General features: G+C 31.4%; 1 protein-coding gene across 3 annotated transcripts; it reads left to right on the top strand.

Annotated features, from left to right (window-relative positions):
* Positions 1-2,725: 2,725 nt before the first annotated feature.
* LOC143058238 (protein Wnt-10a-like) lies at positions 2,726-22,604 on the top strand. 3 transcript variants are annotated; one of them, XM_076231711.1, is made up of 6 exons: positions 2,726-3,073; positions 4,104-4,380; positions 10,217-10,482; positions 19,472-19,740; positions 20,406-20,546; positions 21,582-22,604. In XM_076231711.1, exons 2-6 carry the CDS (start codon positions 4,169-4,171, stop codon positions 21,894-21,896), a joined length of 1,203 nt encoding a protein of 400 aa, XP_076087826.1. In that variant the 5' UTR covers positions 2,726-3,073; positions 4,104-4,168; the 3' UTR covers positions 21,897-22,604. The 3 variants fall into 3 exon arrangements, with proteins under 3 accessions (XP_076087826.1, XP_076087825.1, XP_076087827.1); XM_076231710.1 differs by having other exon boundaries at positions 2,727-3,073; positions 20,406-20,552; XM_076231712.1 differs by lacking the exons at positions 2,726-3,073; positions 4,104-4,380 and adding an exon at positions 9,711-9,832 and having other exon boundaries at positions 20,406-20,552.
* Positions 22,605-24,343: the final 1,739 nt, after the last annotated feature.

Below are 24,343 nucleotides of genomic sequence, written 5' to 3'. Positions count from 1 at the left end.
TGAGGAAGATCCAACAAATAGGTATAGAATCCAAACAAATATTTTATAAAGCGTTTAAAGATGCCATTGAATATCTATAATCGAATAGCATATCTATGCGTAACCGGTACACTTTTCAAAATACGACTCTTATATTCGTGTACTTTCCCGTACATTTGCGATCCACAAATGCTTATAATATTTTAAGGTATCATGTCAGGTTAAAAAAATAGAAATTCGCATTATGACAGTAGTTTTGTTTTACTGGCGACTTGTCAAAATGAGCCTGAAAGAGATTTTATTCACCGTAACTGTCAGAATCTGACAAATATTTTATCGTTTTTCTATTTAATCTTGAACATCTTGTCATCAATTATGAAGAAATAAAAGTGACGAATGAAATAATGCTAATTTGATCTTCCAACGTTGTTTTTAAACACGCTGTATATTATAAGAGTATGAGTTGACAGCACCAACTATATCCACTATGTTTACTTTACCATCCATATAAAACAAGATAAATAACAAATACGGACTAATTGAAGAACTTTCGCTTTCAAAACAACAATTTGACAATTGAAACATTTCATAATATCGAAAAATAAATAAGAAAGAAAAAAAAAATAATTAAAAATTCGTAACCTTTGATGTGGTTTCGGTCTGTATCGGAATACATTGAAGAATTGTTGAAAGGAAATCCCTTTTACACGATTCTTACGCACTTCATTTGTGTACGTAAAACATCATTAATTTCTTAATTAGCGGAACGTATTTTTCTATATATTAAAGAGATATCCCAACCACAAGTAAATCAATTATATCTTTTAACAATCTGTAAACCATGTAATAAAAAGTAATCTCCCGCATAAAAAACCGTCAGATAAGTGATTATACCCTCTTTATTGCTGTCAACCTGTTGTACCCGTCGTTTTGGTAGGCGCCGTGATGAGCTGTGAATAAAGGGAGCAGTGGGCTGAAAGGATGAATTCGGTTATAGGAGAGTTCAAAGCCACCTATGATGATGAAAAAATGTAGCAAAATTAATTGTATCAATGCGGAAAAGCAACTTCTTGAACATTTTGATCTTTTAACCAAAAAAAAAAAAGAAAGAAAATAGACGGATATATGGTACCTTCCTTTTTATATCTTGAAAAGAACCTTTTTTTATTATTCTGTTTGATGTGTTCTTCGGCTTTAGATATGAAATATCAATTAAAGCACTTGAATTTATTTCCCTACATATGACACGTTGTATTTTCGCCCCCTGGAAATATCAATGAAACTACTTTTATTTCTGTACATATTATAGGTAGTCATATTTTCGCCACTTGTTCTTACAATAGGTTTGAACGAATTTCTCAATTGTACATACCCGTAATTGCTTTAAGATATTTTATTTATCCGAAGTTAACCAGTTTCATTCGAAATATCTCGTCCAATCGTTCCTTTTACTCAAGAAGCTACGAAAATAATATTGAAATAACTTCAATAGTATTTTTAAACACGGTGTTTCAAGTTGAAGTCTTGAAATTAGATATGTTCTATTCCAGGGCATTTTATTTTTAGATAACTAGTATTTACAATTTGTCCTGTTGTGTTATAAAAGGGGGAAACATTGCGGACAAGAGGATGCCAGGTTCTCTGGTCTAAAACCAAATTTAGACAATACACAGAAATGCTTTTATCTTATAACCTTCAGCGTTCGCTTTAACCTAATTCAGAAAAGTTCGTTCTTCATTTCAAAATCCAGGGTATACCAATGGAAAGCAGCTTAAGATTAATGCGACAATAGTCTGAAAACTGAGTTACTATCTGCATTCATATGGCTAAATTGTTACCTTTTTTGGGATATTCACATCACATTTAGATGTTATAGACTACATTCAAGTTGTTAGCATCTCAAGCTTTCGCTTACTATAATGTTTGATACGATAACTTGTAATTGAAAACGAATAATTTTATTTAAATGTAGCTTAAATTAGCATACATATAACAAAATTCTGAAGAAATATCTGTGCAAGTACATTTTATTCACATTTTGGTAAAACCGAGCAACATAGAAAAAATATTACAGGTACAAATTATAGGTGTTTGTAGTAAACTGTTTTAAAGTAATTATTCATACATTTCGATAAAACTTAAGCTTACAGCACATTAGCAAATTTATGTAGAAAAAGTACAATAAAACTATAAAATTTACATTTTTATAGACAATTTTTAAAGATATATTCGTTAAATACATAATTAAGAAACAAATTGGCATAAACTACACAATTGTATTTATAAAATAAAAAGTTTACTATAAATGGAGAAAACCTATATTGTCAATGTAATAATTGAATCACAGTCTATACCAGGTAAAAACAAACAAAAACCCCAAAACAATAAAATTGACATGATGAAATTATATAACTATGAAATAAACATATACTATTCCCACAGGTGAAGATAATATTTCTAATTTTCTATTTCACGTTCTAGTACTTTTCAAATTATTTTCGTATCATTCAATCATCTTATTAATCTTATAACCACCCCTTTTTAGCTGTATCATACTATTTATCATTTAAATCTATCCTAGTTATACGGTATTTTATAGTACATAAAACGTCGCCTTTAGATGTTTGAAAAGTTGATATCAATAGTTTTGTTCTAATTGTATGTGTTTCTTTGGTCAATTTCTAAATCAATGTGTTTAAAAGAACCATGACGGAATCAATAGATTCACACCCCTTTTCTTCACCTGATTTGTATGAGAACAAAAGGGTGGGAGGTAGCTTATGTTACTCATCCGTGTGAAAGATTATCATATAGTGACAAAATACCAGTGAACACACGTACTTAGCGAATGATCCATAATCAAACAGCAATATATAAATGATAAGCTCCGGAGACTAGGTCGGAATATTTAAATAATTTCCGGATTTCAAACTGTATCAATCGGATCAAATTTGGTTTCAAACTGTCAATCTTGTTCAAGATAACACGAGATAGTGAAATAGTTTTAGCGAGTTTTACTAAACGTTGATATTTTAAAACTGTCCTTCTGTAAGGAAGTACAAAAATTGAAGTGAATTTTATTCATAAGAAATAAGTAAGTATCAAACTTGGTTTTATTGTGTTTATTTACTATTTTTTTTTTTAATGTGAACAATGATTTATTTGAGATATGCGATAAAGTTGTAAGAAATTCATTTACGCATGTAAATATGAGAATGCGTAAAAGTGTTGTGTCTTCATTCATGATGAAATTATTATATAAACCACAACTTGATAATATTAAAGAATCTTATTTTATTGTTTATAGATTAACACTGATGTAAAATTAACGATACCTAAAGAAACATTTTCACAAATATTGATAAAATTTAACGAGATAATCAAATACAAAAATGTAGACTCGTTTTTCTTTTTTTCTATTAAATTCTTTTTTTAAATGTTTCAGCTATTTGTATCTTTATTATGCATATGTAGATAGATAAGTTTTTGATGCATATCATGAAACAAATTTACATGCACAAGGCTATTAAACTGAAATTATTACAATCTTCAAACGTCGACTGGCATATTTTTTCGCTCTAAATATGTTTTATAGCGATGTAGGTTGATCGTTAGCATAGAGTGCAAATAGCTAACGTTAGGAATGATTAACCAGTGCTTAATTAATACACGTGAAATTTACACGCATTTTATTTCGTTCTTCATCAGAGTATATTAATTAAATGTAGGTTTTCATAACTGTATATTAATTAAGCATAGTAATTAGTACCAAACACAACGCTTTCATGACTTTGTGAGTCAATCGAATACTTCAGATTTCTTTTTTACTATGGAAAAAAAACCAAGGTTCATCCTCGTTTTGGGGGTGTTCAAACGAAAGGGGCCTTGCATCTATATTAATGGTGATCAAAACGATTTTTAATGTACATATGCACTCTTATATCACTTAAGATCATTAAACGAAAAGATAAAATAAAAATATCTTTGACGAACAATTGTCTAATATGATAAGGGAATGGCTAGTTTCTTTATTGGTAATTTTTTCCCCCGATTTTTAAATAGAATATGTAAACATTGTTAGGATATTGTAAACCATACTTTAACGATTATCTCATATTTTGTAGAAACTAAACCAACAGATATAAATGTTACTGTGAATATAAAAAGTGCAGTGAAAAACAAACGGATAATGGATAGTTCAATGGAAACAAATCAAGACGCTGGTTTTATGAATGACAGTGAAATCGACAGTTGTCAAACTTGTAATTATAAAAGGAGAAAGTGTTGTAAAATATGGAACTTCCGTTTAACAAGAAACAATGTTAAAACATATTATTTCAATTATTCAACGACGATCAACACAATCCTGTTTATTTTTTTATTTTGTTTATCTCATGTGAGGTAAGTACATTTACATATATTTGATTTACTCTTATTGTTCAATGGACGTGTAAAGTGGTTTTGGGTGTCCGTTCGTTTTTATAAGCTGAGACAACTTCATTTCTCTTCCTGGCAACTCTTATAACTTTTTGTCATTGCTAGGCTTTGGCTCAGAAAAAAATTGTATCTAGATAGAACATTTGATACTGCATCAACAACATTTCAACCATGACGTTTTATCTTTCCCAAACAAAACAACTCCTTCGACTGCAACACATCTACCTCTAAAACTGTTACACCATCACAACCAATACTAACAACGACAATAACAACAACACAAAAAACAATACCAAAAACAAACTACAGTAACTGTTGCTTCTTCTTCTACAGTTAAGGAATGACTGTAATATTTTTTCTGTCTATGAAGAAATAACATTAAAAATTTGGTGCACACTGAATAACGCGCGTAGCGGGTTATTTAACAGTGTGCACCACATTTTTTATGTGATTTCGAATAGACAGAAAAAATATTACAGTCATTTCTTATAATTTAATTCTAAATTCCATTTTAAACCGTAGAAAACCTTGAAAAAACGTTGATGACGTCACGGTCACATGACTAAATTATGTCTATGGTCTGATAACAAAATAACGTCGGCCAATCAGAAGACGCGTTACATCCAAAATTAAATTATTAACATATGACAACCACCTCTTCATCGATGTTTTTAATTTCCAACTAATAACAATGTACTTGTATATCTCTCCTCACAATCATCCCAACCACAAGTAGATTCTTCTATTTCTTTACACTCTACTTCTTTATTTAACAATTACTACTTATACAGTCAAAGCTGTATATAAAGGTCAACATTTGGGCAAGAAAACACTAACCTATTAAGAGAGTTGAACTTTGAATTGTGCTTAAAAAGCATAGGCAATACTACAGTGGGACAAGAAGAGGTTGACATATTAAGACAGCTTTTAGCGGTACTATATAGCAGGTTTGACCTTGAACTTTATAGCAAGTTTGACCTTCACCATTATAATAGGTTTGACTGTACTGCTTTTATTCTATTATACTTAAAGGTTCTTACATTTAGATACACATTTACAACATTTTATGGTCAAGTATGGCCGAAGATTATTAAATCATGCATCTATTCGTAGCTATTTCTGTGCTTGTTGTATTTTCAGTTCTTGTCAGTTTAGAAGGACGTTGGACGATGACCTAAAGTTGTTAACTTTTAAGTTAATTGTCTCTGGTGGAGACTTGTCTAGTTCGCGGTCATATACTATATAGCATCATCGTATTTTTACAATTTTAAAAACTTGACTGTTGCAAGATTTGAAAAATTTCCTTATATATTTTCACTTTTGCCAATATCTTACGTTTAAGAAAATAGGTCCATGTATCGAAATACATGTACCTATAAACATAAACAAATGCTAAGCAATCATTACGCAATGAACTGAAATAAAATTTGATGATTTCATCATGATCAAGCATTTCATATCGAGTTTGAAATTTTGTTTCACTTTAAATTAAAGTGAATTTTATAATGTAAAATTAATTAGTAAAATAAAAATTTAATAAAGTTGTGAAATGACCATGATTTGTCATATATATTATAGGAAACGTTATGATATGGCATTAATTTTTATAACATAATTGATTTTACCCACCTGCAGAGGTATATTTACCTATTCGACCCAAAAGTCTTTAAACTCTTTTGTTTTTTTATGTACATTTCATGTAAAATGTTTGTTATAGATTGTAAGTGCCAGCATGGTATGTTCTTGTCCCATTTCATTTGTTTCTAATTTTATAACATTTCTCAAAAGAAATTGATATTATTGCTCAAATGAGTATCGTTTAAAACGAATTAAAAAGTTTATGTTTCTAAATTTATACTTATACAATTAACGGAGTTAATAGGCTCACTTTTTTTTCGATAGTTATACACCTGAAATCTATTTTTACAACATAAATTCTAATTTGCTATCTTTTCAAATTGATACATTCGACACTTAATGTTAATGAATAATATTGCCTGCTCTCAAATGATAATTCAAATTTATATAACATCGGAAAATAATTTTAAAGATTTTTTTAAAATATATCTATCGACAAAGTGAAATATTTAAAAAGATTTTATTAAATGATATTTAAAAAAGTAATAGGCTTGAAATCATATTTAGCAGGTGGCTTATTTTGACGCACATTTGGAAATTCTGTATATAAGTCATAATAGGACAACCCAAGGTTAATATACGGGTAAACTTGTCCTACTCCAGTAATCGCACCCATCATGTAGGACACTTAGATCACTAAATAGAAGTATAAATCATACTCAGTATTTGTAAGCGACCTGTGTTGAAGACCCGTTTGTGGCTTTCGGCTTTTTTGTTACTCGTTGGTCGCGTAATTGCCTCTTTGACACATTCCCCATTGACTTTCTCAATTTCATAAGTGATTTCAAATAGAAACAGCAGAATAAAAGCGAAGAAAGATTAGCATTAAAGAATGTTATAAAATTAACTTTTATATCTGCATTCCGTCTTTGAATATTTACCCTTATCTTACTTTGTCTGCATTTTTAATTTGAAAATATGCACATCTAGAATGATAAAGTGATTTTCTTCATAGAAGATACTACAAAGAACGCAAAGATTTAGATAAGTGTCAAGTTTCCCGACCTTCAAAAAGAATAAAAAGTTTCATCAAAGTGCATAGTCATTAGACGACTGCGAAATTCGTTATGCTTTTAGTAATTAAGTAATCTTTAACAACTGAAACCGTTTTTGCAGTCTACTGGAAACTATGTCTGTAACTGGAACCAGTAGTATCATTAGAGTAAGGCCATGATAGTTTTGTATTTGTTTTGCGTAAACACTAATTTTCGAACCATACGAGCCAGTTTATAGGAAGAAAAACACACATGTTAATAAAACATGTCGTACACGTTTTGTTCTTTTTATGATATCAAAATCATTTTCAAACTAGAATTTCAAACAAGTGTCTCGTCGATTATATAATTTTACATGATTTAGTAGAGAAGGAGTAGTATGCAAAGCAAGGAAAGGGGGAACTCTGAAACTGAAAAGCGGATAATAAGGAGAGACAAGTCTTATAGTCTAAAAGATATAGTAAGTGTTGTCTTTCGTTTACATTTTTTTCTATTTGCCTAAGAGTGGGACTGGGAATACCCCACTCTCTTTTGCCACACTGCTCTTACGACAGTGGGATTAAGAACATTCATATGCTTAAAGTAAAAAATGTCTTAAATATCTTAAATTCTTGATTTTCTAAAATATTTTGCATTTGATTTTTCCACAGGCTTGCAATTCCCCGAATATTAAAAAACCTACCAGTCCAGCAAGTTCTCAGTAAACAACACAAGAACGTCTTTGGCCTAAATTTATTTAAAATGCAAAGGACTTCAAAGTCAGGAGGCGACTAAAACTGTCTATAAGATGAACATCGAGACGATTATCCGGTTCACAACTCACTAATGGCGCGTGTACGTTTTAGGACACTATCCTTATTTTGTTGTCTCATTGAACAAATATAATTTACACTATTGTTTAAATGAAAATTTAATTATCCTGAGTGTGTGTGTGGTAAAATAAGTACAATGTACATAAAGAATTTTATTTACCAGGTCAATGTAAAAAAGTGCAATACGTGTCTCAAATGTCTAGTTGACGTCTTAATTTAATTTCATTACATTTACAAAAAATCAAGTTACAAAAAATAGCAGTTTTGAAACTTAACCATACCACAATTTTAAGTTGAGAGAAGATTTATTATTTTTTAACCAAAAAAGTATTCTTAATCTCTTTTGGAAGAATTTGAAACTGTTTTTTTTTTAGAAATAATTGCCCATTTAAATGAATTAAAGCCGATTTTTGAACACAATACATGTAAACGGTTATTGTTATTGCCTTTTAACAAGTAAATACCCATAGTGTTATTTACATTTCCGAGTACTTGGTCGAAATCGATGCTTGTAATCCACGAGTCATCTTAGAAATCTATGCTTCCTTACTGCGCCTTTTATAGCTGACTACGCGGTATGGGCTTTGCTCATTGTTGAAGACCGTACGGTGACCTATCATAGTTGTTAATTTCTGTGTCATTTTGCTCTCTTGTGGAGAATTGTCTCATTGGCATTCATACCACATCTTCTTTTTCTATATTGACTATAATAAGTAACGTTCAAACTTCTTCAGGCAAAGTTGAAGTAAGGGAGATTTTGTAATTTTGGTAATGTTCCGTTTTCTTTGCAAAGTACTTAAATTATACGTACACTGTTAGCTTTGAACTTTCGGGTTTAACAGATACATTTTGTACATGTACTGTAAATAAAATTATTAACCATCTGTAATTCTTTGCTATGACCATGTGTAAAGTTAAAGGCATGGTGAAAGTTATAAAAAGCTTGAAAAAGTTGTGATGTCAAGTCTCATAGCTTTACTTATAAGTAGACGAACACCTAAAGCTCTATTCTTTCATATCCACTATACCCTCAATTCTCCGACTTTATCCCGGACGTCCTTTTTTCATTTTCTTCTATTATCATAATTGGCTTTTATCTTATTTTTATTAGTTTTCACTCAAATTATAATAACTATTTCTGCAACTTTAGCATGCATCAACATGCTTATTTCCGCTTAACTGCACGAAATTACTCAACATCTTCTAAATTTTTCCAAGTTTTAAAATTTTAAACATGTTTTACCATTTTACACCAAATCTCACGGGAATCACGGTATATTAAACAATCAGATACGGAAGTCACATGATATAGTCTCGCACATAATAGAAAAACAATTTATGGTTTACGGGTTGTGACCAGGGTCTAAGGCAAGAGAACCTTTATTACCCTGTATTACACGGTCCAAATGATTAAATACAATTTAAAACCTTTTTGTGATTTTGTCAATCAGCTTTATTTAATTTAATCAAAATACGAAAATAATGATAGAAATTCTATAGCTCTTTACGAAATGGGATACCATTAACAAGAGTCTTGGGTGATCTAAATGTTAGAACGAATAAAATGAAAAAAAGTAATAACATCAAATCTAGAAAATCCCTAAAGGTGTTTGTAGATACCATTGTAGACTTGAAAAAGCCTAGTCAGTGTTGGTAATTTGTTTTTATTATTTCTGTTATCATGTAGGTGATACCACAAACAAACAAACTGTAATAACAGAATTTGTTTTCATTCATATAACAATTACTTGTACATGTTCAAAGCGATCGATTTCATTAAATGATCACAACACCATATGATAATGTTTTTATACGAAACGCATGTTTGTAAACAGAAAGTGTCAATGTGTTTATATATGAAAAATGTCAGAAAAGGGAGTGGAAATTGTAGGTCGAGACGTCTTTAAACATCCCAATTCTGACTACAAGGTGACTGGTGTTAAGGATTCATGGAAAGTAATTTAAGCTTAGGTATGCATGGTTCTGAAACCAACTGAAGGCAACAATTCTGGTTCATTTATCCTGTTCACCGTGTTCTGATCTATCCTTAATCATATAAACGGTGTATCTGCAATGGTACTGTAGTCTGCAGTCTTTTAAAAAAAGATTCTTGAACGGCAAAAACACGAAGACATCTAGAAGTATCTACCGTCTTTTTTGAAAATAGAATGAAACGTGAATAAAATAGGAGATTCCACGTGTATTAGAAAAGTTATCATGTCCATGTTTTTTCTGTACTGAATTTCACATGATATTTGCCACTGGACGATGAAAACTTATTCATCCATCTAGTTTCATTTGTAAAAGTATATACGTTTGTAGTTGCTATATTTTTGTTATTTTATTTCATTTCAGGGGTATGAGCAATGACATATTACGATTAAATTTACCGCCAAAAGAACCGGTGATAGACCCAAATACTGTCTGTAAAAATTATCCAGACTTGTCTCCTGAACAATATAATTTATGTTCTAAATACCCGGATGTGACAGCATCTGCGATTCAGGGAATACAAGTTGCAATACACGAGTGCCAATTTCAATTGCGGTATCATCGTTGGAATTGTTCTAGTTTAGAAAAAAAGAATAAAAATCCTCATGCTAGTCCATTTCTTGGAAGAGGTGAGTATATGTTTTACTTGACAGTGGTATAATCCATTTCTTAAAGGAGGTGATTAATTTTAAATACGTCATTTGCTATATGATTTCAAATGCAATTTCTGTATGTCAGATATCAATTGCTGTAGAAACTTCAGTGTATAGGGCAGATTATTTTTTGCTTGAAATTAGGATTTAGTACAGGTCTACTGAAAACCAAAAGCTCAGGTTGTTAAACTTGAATGTCAATGTAAAGCTTAGATGCAAAGAGGAGAAAGGTTATATTTAAAAGTATGTCACGCACTGACGATTGGTTCTTCATATTTCCTAGCGAGGAGTCATATACGGCCATGAATATAAGACAGGTGGGCGCTTTCATTTTGCAAGGGTTGAATTGATACCGGTTTCCGATTCATCTATTTTAAGTAAGTTAAAAATGAATAGACAGGTTAATTTGGTGGGCCGTTGGTTGGCTCTAATTCATTATTGTTGACCTTACATCCTGTATCAAATATTTCAAACATATTCAGAGGGTATAGGTGCCATTATGTAAACAACAAAATGCATTTTTAGTGGACAAACAAACAAAAAGGGGAACAAAACTTGGTTTACGTAAATTATAAATCAAATGTTTCTTGCTAAATGTTGGAAAATGGTATTTTAAATAGAATATTTCCATGGAACCAAAATAATAAGAAGAATAAAACGACATTTACATCTTCTATCTTAAGAATAAAACGACATTTACATCTTCCATCTTCAGAATAAAACGACATTTACATCTTCCATCTTCAGAATAAAACGACATTTACATCTTCCATCTTCGGAATAAAACGACATTTACATCTTCCATCTTCGGAATAAAACGACATTTACATCTTCCATCTTAGGAATAAAACGACATTTACATCTTCCATCTTCAGAATAAAACGATATTTACATCTTCCATCTTAAGAATAAAACGACATTTACATCTTCCATCTTAAGAATAAAACGACATTTACATCTTCCATCTTAAGAGTAAAACGACATTTACATCTTCCATCTTAAGAATAAAACGACATTTACATCTTCTATCTTAAGAATAAAACATCTTCTATCTTAAGAATAAAACGACATTTACATCTTCTATCTTAAGAGTAAAACGACATTTACATCTTCTATCTTAAGAATAAAACGACATTTACATCTTCCATCTTAAGAATAAAACGACATTTACATCTTCCATCTTAAGAATAAAACGACATTTACATCTTCCATCTTAAGAATAAAACGACATTTACATCTTCTATCTTAAGAGTAAAACGACATTTACATCTTCCATCTTAAGAATAAAACGACATTTACATCTTCTATCTTAAGAGTAAAACAACATTTACATCTTCTATCTATCTATTTTCTATAATTCATTTAATCTGTTTACATTTTTTTTTATATACATGGACTTCAGGAACACTTTGATGGTAAATAATTCTAGAATAATATAGTCGTTCTTTTGTTGGCACTCATACCACATCTATTATTTATCTTTAACTATAAAACTAGAATTTGACGAGATTAGAGTATGATAAAAAGATTTTTTTATTATTTTTAAGTTTAGTTTCTTGTGTACATTTTGGAGTTTAGTATGGCGTTCATTATCACTAAACTAGTATATATATTTCTTTAGGGGCCAGCTGAAGAACGCCTCCCTGTGCGGGAATTTCTCGCTACATGGAAGACCTGTTGGTTACCTTCTGCTGTTGTCTGTTCTATGGTCGGGTTGTTGTTTCTTTGACACATTCCCCATTTCCATTCTCAAGTTTATCAAAGAATTCTCCTTTTCGAATATGAATCAATCATTTTGATACAGTAAACTAAGTTTTAATTCACGATAATATAAACATAAAATCATACATCATAAATGTCAGCTTTTAATTTTCGCATACAAGTATGAAAACATTTCCATCGCCAATTTTAAATATTTCAAATGGAAGTGTTAATTTCAACAAGTTTTATAAATCAACTTACATGTACTTGTCATACATAAACATTTAAATATATCGTTACACCAAAATTTAAAATTCAATTGAAAATTCTATTATTACTCATCAGTGATCGTGGCTGTGACCTTCGGCAGTTGGAGAAGGGAGTTTGTAATGTCCAAGCTTCATAAAAAAACAGCAGGTGATCAATGAAGTTTGAAAAAAGGGAGGGGACATCTTTTCCAATCAAACGGGGACGTTCGCCCTTTTAGCCTCACAGATATCAGCATTTACAGATCATTTTTTTTTTCGGATTTTCATTTAAAACGATTAGCCAAACTTTGCAATGGTATTTGTAAGCACACTTAAATAATGTCGTTACGGATGTAGACAGAGGACGAACTACGTGTAGTAAGCGATATCGTAAATTAATCCTAAAAGCGAATCAAAGATGAGTAAAAAGGCGGTTGAAGGTGTGTCTTTCGATTGAAAGTTGGAACCAGTCATTATCTATCTATATTTCAATGTTTCATCAAATGGATGTTTTAGAGTGCAATGGCCATATGAGTACTAGGGACCTGTTCACAGCCTTTAAGACTTGAGATCTATATTTATTATCCACCACTAGAATTTATCTCCTCGAGAACTTGATGGCCTTTGGCTTTTTTCTGCTCTTTTTCAGGTTGTTGTCTCTATGACAAAATCCCTGTTTCCATTTTCTATTTTATATCACACTACTATCAAGGTTTAAGGATCATAAAGAAACCTATGTTATAGCCATCTTCGCTAGCCAAGTGTATATCGACCCACACTGACTCCTATCCTCCAACCCTTGGCTTGCGAAGATGTATATATAATAGTTTGCCGCGTGTTTCTGACTAAACTCAGGACAGTGACCTGCAGTTGGCAACATGTAATTTTGGGGCACTTTATAGCTTGTTGTTCGGTGTGAGCCAAGGCTCCGTGTTAAAGGTCGTACTTTGACCTATAATGGTTTACTTTTAAAGATTGTTATTTGGATGGAGAGTTGTCTCATTGGCACTCACACCACATCTTCATATATCTATGGACGTCATTTGGTCTCTGGCGAGGATGTTTCATTGACCTTCATATTACATCTCATATCAGAATTATCTTACACTAAGTGTGAAAACGAACAACCGGAAATGTAAAATCTGAAAAATCAAATCGTCATTTAGTTCTTACGGCAATATTTTGTACTTTTAACAGCTTACATTTAAGAAATATGAATATGATTTAAATAAATGAATGAACAAATAACTACATAATAAGTAAATAATAAGACCAAGTCTAAAGATGAAAAGATATACAGATTTAAAACAAAATCAATCACAGACGGAGTATGTTAAAGGTGCATGCATATTTTACATAGTAAAAAGTCAGAAGAAAAAGGATAATTAATAACTATACATTGGAGATAGACAGCCTACACCATGGTCAGATAAAATAAACAAATTGACAAAGCATACATAGGGGAAGGGTTGAGACCTCGCAAAACATGTTTAATCCTGCCGTATATTTGCGCCTGTTCAAAGTCAGAAACCTCTGGCTTATGTTAATCATGTACGATTTTTAATCGTTAGTTCATTTATAAGTTTTGGAGTTTAGTATGGCCTCTACATTCATTAAACTGGTACACATTTTTGTTACGATGCCAACTGAAGCACGCCTTCGGGTGCGGTATTTTCGACGGTGTTGAAGACCCATTGATGGCCTTCGGTTGTTACAAATTATCTCCTCTTTGGTCGAGTTGTTGTCTCTTTGACATTTTCCCCAATTGTAACCCTCCTGCAAATAAAAAAATAATAAGATCAACAGATATTCAAAGCATGTGCCTGACTAAGACCTCAAAAATTCTTTCTGGGAGTCGAAATTCCAAATTTCGTCGATTACTTAGTAATAATGAGTTCCTTTTTTGTGTGTGGGTATTAGTGAAGCAAATTAGTAAAACTGATTCGATTTTAAAATAAATTGAAATAATTGCAGCTCATAAAATTCCAATAAAATGTTCATAAACATATTGCTTCTTTTAATATTTTAAATAACTTAACGCTTTATCAATAATTGAAAACTATTTTTAACGAATTCCCTGTATGATAAAGTAATAAAATTCCGGATTTTCTGAATTTCCAGAAATAATTAAATTAGCTGCGAAATTCTTTAGTCTGGGATTTTTTTATAATGATCAGACACAAAACGCTTTTTTTCGAGTACACGAATTTAATAAAATATGTAATTGCAAATAATGAACCATGAAATCAATCATGCCAATACAAATAAGGACATGCATGATTGCCAATGCAAAATGTATGCCGTATTATTGCTGCAAGAAGGGCCGACATGACATATGTGAACATTAAAACGAAAAATAAAAATCAAAGACCTGATTTTCGACATAACAGTAAACGAAAAACAAAATATGTAGTCCTAACTTTATGACCAACTTTAAGAGAAGTCCAAATTTAGGACCACTTTGTGAAACCCACTTACGACTAAGATATGTCGTAAGACCATCCTAAGACAGCTTCGTGAAACTGGGTCCAGGCTTCTAACTTGGGAGAGGCATGATAATGGAGAACTGACTATAATATACCACATAAATATTGTTTCAAATGTATAAGTTGCATTATTGCAAGAGAAAAACTAATCGGTGTTTAAAGCGGTATACCGTTTACGAGTTTTTAATTGATGGATTGATTTCTATTTGCTTAGCGTCCAAAAGATTTCTGGATCTGCAATTCTTACATGCATAAACGAACCTTTAGAAAACATGCCCTATATACCCTTCACTTGTTTCAGACCGTATGTTGACCTATAATATATGATTTTGTGTGTGTTTGGTTGTTGTGTCATATAGATGTATATTTATTATACCATCTCCTTAAATACAGACTTAGTTTTCTAAATTGAATTGATTCATTATTTTCATTTTGGGGCTTTTTAGAGCTTACTATACGGTATGAGTTTTTCTCGTTTTTCAAGGCTGTATTATATATACAGTAATGCTTCTTAGTATGGCGTTCATTATCACTGGACTAGTATATATTTGTTCAGGGGCCAGCTGAAGGACGCCTCCGGGTGCGGGAATTTCTCGCTACATTGAAGACCTGTTGGTGACCCTCTGCTGTTGTTTTTTATTTGGTCGGGTTGTTGTCTCTTTGACACATTCCCCATTTCCATTCTCAATTTTATTCTATCTATATTTACTTTGTATATAATACATTTGTATAAGTTCAAATATCTTGAAATCATATAGTTTAATATATACATGTAAGATCATTTCTATACTCATTCTGTCATCTGTAATTATAATAAGCTCCTGTAGCGCAGTTACTGCGTCTGAGTTCGATTAACAAAGTTTGAAAATTTGAAGTATGGTTGCCTATAATTGCTTACGTCCACTTCATTTGAACTTTGGAAGACACATTATAGTTGTCTCAATGTCGATCTTACCACATCTCCTTATTTTCGTATTGAAAATAGAAACTGAATGATTTTTTAAGGTCGCAGTCTATATTTTCTACAACATTGCAAACATGTCGTTTGTTTGTTTTTTCGTCTCATTAACATACGGGCTCTTATCTCTTTTGATGTAAATATTGACAAACATTACAGGGGTAAAAATGTAGTACAGAATGTCATTTAAGTTTAAAATATAAAATTTAAGGTATGTTTAAGGTCATATAAATACAAAGTCGCTCATTTATAAAAATTGGATGAGTACTTTTACAGATGTAGAAAAACGACATTAGATAAACTTTTCTCAGGAATTATAATTGGGGTTTCGAATTTGCATTTTTCTTCCATTTAATTAAATACGAAAGAAAATCGGGGAACATTAACTTCACCAGTTGAAATGGACACCCGATGTCTTTTTCACTTACATTGGCTTTCGATCAAGATTTAGGGGACGTTAAGGGTTATCCTGTTTGCAATTAGCTAAATGCAAAATTATCAATACAACCTGACCTTAGCAGAGTAATATAATTAGGGAAGCCAAATGCAAAGTTTGATTTAATTACGTCATATATTTAATAAATGAGTGAAAAAGTTTGAAGTGACCTCTTTCGAACCTCTTCAGATCACTTGTTAAATGATTAGCTTGTTAATAGGGTTGAAGTTTAACAAAACCATTTGGGTATCAACTTAGCATGAAAGATAGTTAAATATATGTTTACCTTCAACTAAATTCTGATACCTGTCGAGATGCCTTTGATCTTTTGTCGATAAAGGTAACAAAACTTAAAATCAATTAAATCAAGAACCGCAACTATGCAAGAGATATTTTGAATGAAATTGTACGAATGATTAAATGAACAATTTACGCTTTAAACATCTATTTTTGTTATTTACTTTCTTCTTTCTATTCAATAACATTTCTATTGCTTGTTTTATTTAATTTACACCATGACATAGGTACGTCGTGTAAAGTTTTTTTTTAATTATTGGTTAATGTTTAAACTAATAATTCACACGTGTGTTATACATACAAATTGTTGAAATTGAGAAGCTAGTATTTGTTACAAAGAAACTAATGATTCATTTGAGAAAATAAGGATACAATTAGAAATAAATTAACTGAGAATAACCGCCCACTTTGGTTATACCTATGGATACTTGAGTAAACGTTGATTCATGACAAACGATTTTTAGGGAAAAACAGAAAACCACACTGTGGTTTTGCGTACTAATACTTTTTTGCGTAGTTAATTTTCCTATCATTAAAGGTAATACGTTTAATTGTGGACTTTTCGTTTATCATGTTTAAAGAAGTCATAATGTTGTTTTTTTATTTTAAATTTCCAACAATCATTTTAGCTGTGGTTTGATAGATAATTTGATTTGTATGCTGATAATACTAAAATATATATCATATAACGGTATAAAATTGAAAATAAAAGTACATAGTTTCTCAGCGTAGAATAACTACAAGTATTATCAATAAAAATATAAAGTATATACTGATCCTTGTTTAAATACAATCGAATTAGATTGAGAAACGCAACAATTTACCTGCAATGGTAAAATGGTCATTTTTTTCTTTCCTTGATTATGTATGTACTTACATGTACATGTATCTGCTACAATTGTTGGACGATAGAGCAATTATGCCTTGTTTCAAAGGTCGAAAAAAATAAAATAATATACCCTTCATTTTTCATTAAAAAAAAAAACCCACAAATAAATTAAGATACTATAATAATAAAGACTTAAGTACAGTTACATCTGGAATTAACTATTGTTGGATTGGGGAGACTTGCGAGACAACTTTACAAATCTTTTTTTCTAATTTGTTCTTGCATCGCATCGCGTCTCAAAAAATCTTGTCCACATGAACATGTACAAAAACTGGCTTTATTGATTTTTCCAGGTCTACTTTTCCGTAGAAGAATTTACAAAACCAGTTCATAGTTTGTATTCGTCAATGGGAAATTTATTTAAACTTTTACAAACTTAAAGTTACAATTCTGATTCATGTCTTTAACTCAATAAAAATCGAATAAACAATAGAAAATCAATTGATGAAATATTTGGTCTCCACATATCTTCCCATATCAATGAACTGTATTCATTTAGAGACAATTTACGAGCCATTCAGTGATTACGATCATCGTTTCTGCGGGACTACATATTGGATTACTTCCGTTTGTGGTCGTCATTTTCGCATCATCGTTATCAATATTGGCTCATATTCTAATAAAGCTTTGATCTACGACGCAGAAAGTTATAAAATTATCTAGGGTTTGTTTGACGAAAATTTAGAGTTATCATTTAGACAGATCGTGGAATTTAAACTTGACCTTGGTAACCGAAGATGACCTTTTATTCAAATAATTTTCATCCTTCATTAGAAACGAACTTTGGGAAGAGATGCACCTAATAAGATAATGAGATTTGTCATTTGGATTAAGCGACGACCATAATAAATTTTAGACTCCATTTATAGTTTTTTATAACTTATGTGGCCCTTTAACATGTTAATTGAATTGAACTATCTGTTTACATGTACAAATTAAAGTAACTTGAAATCAAAACTGTATAAGACATCGAACGAAACACCAACTCCTGTATTTTCTGAACAAATTTGAAATTTAATCCATAGTATTTTATAACGTATGTGGCCCTTTAACATGTTAATTGAATTTGATCTATATATCTGTTTAGAAGACTAACTTGTATAGAAAAAAAATATATAAAACACCAACTATATGCAATAAATTATATATTTTTCTACAAGAAAATGATAAAAGAATAAAATTTCAACTTAATCATAAAAATTATGTAAAAAAAATCGAGTCACATCACTTTTATTATGACAAAAAGCTTCTTTAAAAGAAAGCAATACGTGTAATTGAAACCGCTAAAAACGTCAAACGTAGTCGTAAGGACCAATTCTGTCCTTTTGCGTCGTAAGCTACAGTTAACTCACGGAAAAATGTGTCCAGCAACACTTTACAAAAAGTTTGACAAAACTCTACCAAACTGGTACAAATTCTGATACAGTAGACGAAGGTGTGCGCTTGCTATTTTTATTATTGATCTTAATAATGTTTTTGAGGTTTCTCATACTTAAACACAAGACTTCATCATTGCTGTTTATTTTCATTTGGATGCAGCAGACGACAGGTATCTTATAATTTTTCGCCACAAAAAGCCAAAATGCCATTAGATATAATTTAACTATTTTGAAGAATGTTATAAAAGGATTGATAACCTTGTCGAGTGAAACATACGCATATGGAAGTTTTTGTTCAATACTTTAATGAGGTCTTTTAAAAAACATGTCCCCTATTAAGGAGGTAGACCTTGGTCCAGGGAGATAACTCTTGAAATCAGTTAAGCGTTTGTAAAAGTCAAGTTCATCAATGTATTTTAAGCATTTACCTGAAACAGATTGAAAATAATCTATGTAACCTAGAAGCTTAGAATAAATTCTTAAAAAATGGTTGACATAAACGTACTGATGATTTTAAGAGTTATTTCCCTTAACCTAGGTCTACCTCCTTAAATAATTCATTTTTTTGTAGGATATAGAGAGACAGCTTTTGCGTATGCAGTATCAGCAGCAGGAGTCGTTCACCAAGTGGCAGTAGCCTGCAGTTTGGGTAAATTAAAATCATGCGGATGTGACGTCAGTCAGCAGGGTAAAATGAAAAATAAATGGGAGTGGGGAGGATGCAGTCATAATATAGCCTTTGGAGAAGATTATTCGAGAAAGTTTTTAGATTCTAAAGAAAGAAAAGCGAAAGATATTCATGCAAAAATTAATATCCATAATAACAGAGCTGGAAGACTGGTAAGTAAAAACGTAGTCGAAAAACACCCGAATAGTTTCGTATCTTTTGAAGTAATTTTGATTGATTTATAAGTTGATTTTTGTTTGCTCAACATCCAGCAGCAAATTTCATGCATACGTAGGACGAAGAAACTTTGCAAAAAATCCAGTATATAAGATCTACAAAGTAGTCATATTTAAATTGAGGGCGAAATGTTCGAGGGTCACTGGAAAAAATGGTTTGTTGGCTATGAAGACCTTTTGCCTGAAACTGGCAAAAAACACCCTATGCAACCCGCTAAGAAATAAAGTGTTAAAATCATTTTCAAATTAATATACTATTCAAGAGAATTCTCAGATACAGAAATATACCTCTCGATGCTCTGCGGCTTGAAGTACATTTGAAAGTTGATTTAGACCATATAAGCCGCACTAGCATAAAATTGTTCGTTACCTTTTACATGCCTAGTTATTCTTTCTGTTATACATCAATTATTGACGGAAATGATAATTTCCCAAGCCTTCGACCAGATCTAAATCAGGATTACAAATGTTTATATAGAACCCAACAGCAGACGTTCCGCAACAAACAACACTCCCAATTTGTAAAGTCCAATTTTCATATTAATTGCGTACTTTATTCTGCTCTTCTGTTCAGTTGATAGATATCAATTTTGATATTTCAGGCTGTAATTAGAAATGTTCGACGAAAATGTAAATGCCACGGGATGTCAGGAAGTTGTGAAATGCAGACATGTTGGAAATCAACACCGGACTTCCGGGATGTAGGAGATAGATTAATAAAGAAGTATGAATCCGCGAGAAAGGTAAAGGTAAAAACATTTTTTTAAATGAATATAATCATGTTATTTTTCATCACTGTTCAAAACATACATGTACGGGTAAATTCATAGCATTGAAATATTCCACCTACACGGTTTTTACTTTTAAAAATGAACAACCTGTTTTGAAACCTCATACAACTTTGGAGTAAATCATGCATATTTTTAAGTGATGGCATTTATTTCTATTGCTACTTTGAAGATGCTACAAGATGGAACTTGTACTGAATAAGGCATGCTAACCACACTATCGGACAAAAACACCTTAAAAATGGTAAAATTTTCTTTTGGTGGACAGAACGACAAACCTGAAAAAAATTGGGCGAGTGCTTTTGTTCAAAAAGGGTAAACATGAAGTTTTTGCTTATGTAGCTGTACCAGTCGTTTGCTTATGTCGCGTTAAACTATTTGAATTAGGAGAAAAGTCAGGAATTAGGATTATGGCGACTATAATGTACAAATTATAAATATTGCCTGTTACATGTACATGTATCTGTGACTGCAACATATTAGTTACATGTATGCAGTGAACTCGTATCAACCGAGTCTCGCTGTTCGGTTTTTAAGTGTTGATATAGGTTTAACACAAACGTATGTCGGATAACCTTTCTTCTGAGTTACATGATATAAATGCGATTAGAATAGTTACTGAAATTTGAAATTCTCAGTTAAAGAACACCATCCGTATCAAAAATTATTACTTTATCCGTTAATGTATATAGAAAAAATATCAAGTAATTCATTACCAAAGTATTTCAATAATCAATTAAAAAGAATGATTGAAAAAGCAATGTAAATAATGGTTATGAATGAATAAATTCTTAAAAAAGTATTAAATTAAATACTAAGTCTTATAAAAAAGACCTCGCTGACGTCATATTATACTTTGATGTTTCCAGTTTTCTTTGTTTTTCCCCATACAACTCGATTATAAGCCAGTGGGCTATACACGAACATATAGCGTTTTTTGTGGAATTATTGCTTTGATTTTTCTAATGTGTTTTCATTAATTTTTTTCAGGTAAATATTTTGAATAAAGCAAAAACAAAATTCAGAAGAATTCGACGCCGAACGAAGAAATCAGATTTGATGTTTTATGAAAGATCTCCAAACTACTGTGATCCAAATCCGTTAGTAGATTCACCTGGGACATCCGGGCGATTCTGTAATAAAACAAGTTCCGGTGTGGATAATTGTGAGACTCTCTGTTGTGGACGGGGATATAACACGTTAAGAGTGAAACGTTCCGAACGATGTGATTGCAAATTTCATTGGTGTTGCTACGTTGTATGTCAAACATGTACTTATAATGAATGGGTCACAGTTTGTAAATAAATCACTTCATAAACTAAATATGTGTATACCAGTGTTCATGCTAGTGGTCAACTCTAAGATATCAAAATCATATTTTAGAATTCAGGTGCTAACATATGACTGATCTGTTGGAGCTTGAATTATTCATAGGAAAGTGTTTCTAAACAAACTATTTCACTATAAGCAATAATTTGTGACTAAAATTTACATACATGTAAGTATAGAAATGCTTATGGATGTAAATTAAAATGACCAATTGCATGCCGGGTTAATGCCGATCAGATTTACGGCATTTACGGAAGTAAGCGATACGGACGTTTTATGAGATTCAAAATTTAATGATAGAGTGTGACTGTGTAAATGTTGAAAAGGACAGCCATTGTTGAAAGAAAAAAAAACCTCTCTTTTTTTAGTCTGTTGCTTTCATAAACAATTGATTATATACACAATGACAGACGAATTTGAATAAAATCAAATAAAAAACGGGTACAGAACTGATCAGAAACCCGTAGTCAGCCAAAAATGATTAAGTTTGTTACTTAATCAGACGATGTGAATCTCTTGACGCACCTGTTAGGTGTTAATTATATTTTAAATAGTCGTTACATTCCAAGATTGAATGAAAGATAGATAAAACATGAATAGTCTGAATTTGTATTTTGTACATTAAATATTTCATAATTTAAAAATTATCTGATATGTAAAATAAAAAGGAATGTAAAAAATGTTTCATTTGTTTACATGTTTGTGTTTTCTTTAATACAAGTTTGCCTTCCCGACATCTAAAAAAAGAACTCTACTGAAATATGGTTTTTGTTGTTATCAAGATGTGTTATAGTGATCGTTGAACCATTCAAAAGATGATGAATTGGCGTTAAACATCAAGCAGCAAACATTTCATGAATATCATGAAGAGAACATGTTAATGTACTGTAATAACTATGAACCTTGCTTTATACTATGCCGATATGCCGACATAAAAAAAAGAAGATACAGTATGATTGCCAATGACGCAACTCCACAAGAGACTAAAATGACACCGAAATTAACAAGTATAGGTCACCCTACAGCCTTCAACAATGAGCAAAGCCCATACCGCATACTCAGCTATAAAAGACCCCGAAATGACAATGTAAAACAATTCAAACGAAAAACAATAACGGCCTTATTTTTTTAAAAAATTGAACGAAAAACAAATATGTAACACTTAAACAAACGACAACCACTGAATTACAGGCTCCTAGCACGTTGAAATTCAGCTCAATGGCGAGCTGAATTTCAACGTGCTAGTTGAGCGGGATTGTAAAGTTCCCAAGATACACGTAACGGTCAGAGGAAGACAATTAAGACACTCTCCACATACACACGAATCTGACTCCGAGTCTATATTTTTTTTTCTCAAAGTCAATACATGTAATAGTAGTTGCGGAACTCAAAAAATCACTTAACACTTAACGTTGACCAATGACTCATGAAAATTAGACCAAAGTTATGACTCGGTGAAGCTTTTAGTAAAACAATACACCTCACAACATTCATCCGAGCTAATGAATATAAAAAAGAAGATGTGGTATGATTGCCAATGAGACAACTCTACACAAGAGATAAAAATGACACAGAAATTAACAACCATAGGTCACCTTACGGCCTTGAACAATAATCAAAGCCCATACCGCATAGTCAGTTATAAAAGGCCCCGAAATGACAAAATTCAAACAATTCAAACGGGAAAACTAACGGCTTAATTTATGTACAAAAAATGAATATGTTACATATAAACAAACAACAACCACTGGATAACAGGCTCTGGACTCGGGACAAGCACTAACATACATAATGTGGCGGGATCCCAAACATTTCCCTAACATTGGACAGTGGTATAACAGTACAACATAAAAAAGAACTATAAAAATCAGTTGACAAAGGCTTAACTCATCAGATGGATACAAATAGAAATACATCGTTTAGTTTTATAGCTGAAATGAAATAACAATTAAAGATAAAAATGAATGGTATACAATCCAGTTATCAAACATTCTGAAATTTAAAGCTTCATACGATCAGTTTAACACTGGCACAACTGGATCCCCCTTAACCCTTCTTTGTCCCCCCTAAAAAGAGATGAAATAGACTCGCAATTATGCAAGGTAATAATTTTGATAAATATAGTAAATAACAAATAATTGATTTCTAGTTATCATGTTTGTCAGATGTCAAGTCATACACAGTTCTTGTTCAAATTTGACAGGAAAACAATAAACTTTATTTGTACTATTGCTAATCAGACAGCCATCCACGTCAGATCAAATAACGCAAAAGTTAGCATTTATAGATCACCGTGCGTCCTTCAATAATGAGAAAAGCCGACCGCATGTTAGCTCTTTTAAAGGCTCGGCTTGAAACATGTAAAACAGTCCAAACAAGAAAACGTGCGACCTGATTTGTATGCAAAATAATAGACGAGAGTA

This window comes from Mytilus galloprovincialis, chromosome 14 (assembly GCF_965363235.1).
Source record: "Mytilus galloprovincialis chromosome 14, xbMytGall1.hap1.1, whole genome shotgun sequence".
NCBI lineage: Eukaryota > Metazoa > Mollusca > Bivalvia > Mytilida > Mytilidae > Mytilus > Mytilus galloprovincialis.
The sequence above is the reverse complement of the archived record's forward strand: the minus strand, read 5'-3'. Positions and strand labels throughout refer to the sequence as shown.

Excerpts from the sequence above, each read along its gene's own strand:
- LOC143058238 (XM_076231710.1), top strand. The coding sequence starts at position 4,169 with ATGGATAGTTCAATGGAAACAAATCAAGACGCTGGTTTTATGAATGAC. Across the intron at positions 10,483-19,471 it reads TAGTCCATTTCTTGGAAGAG|GATATAGAGAGACAGCTTTT; the intron begins GTGAGTATATGT and ends ATTTTTTTGTAG. Across the intron at positions 19,741-20,405 it reads ATAACAGAGCTGGAAGACTG|GCTGTAATTAGAAATGTTCG; the intron begins GTAAGTAAAAAC and ends TTGATATTTCAG.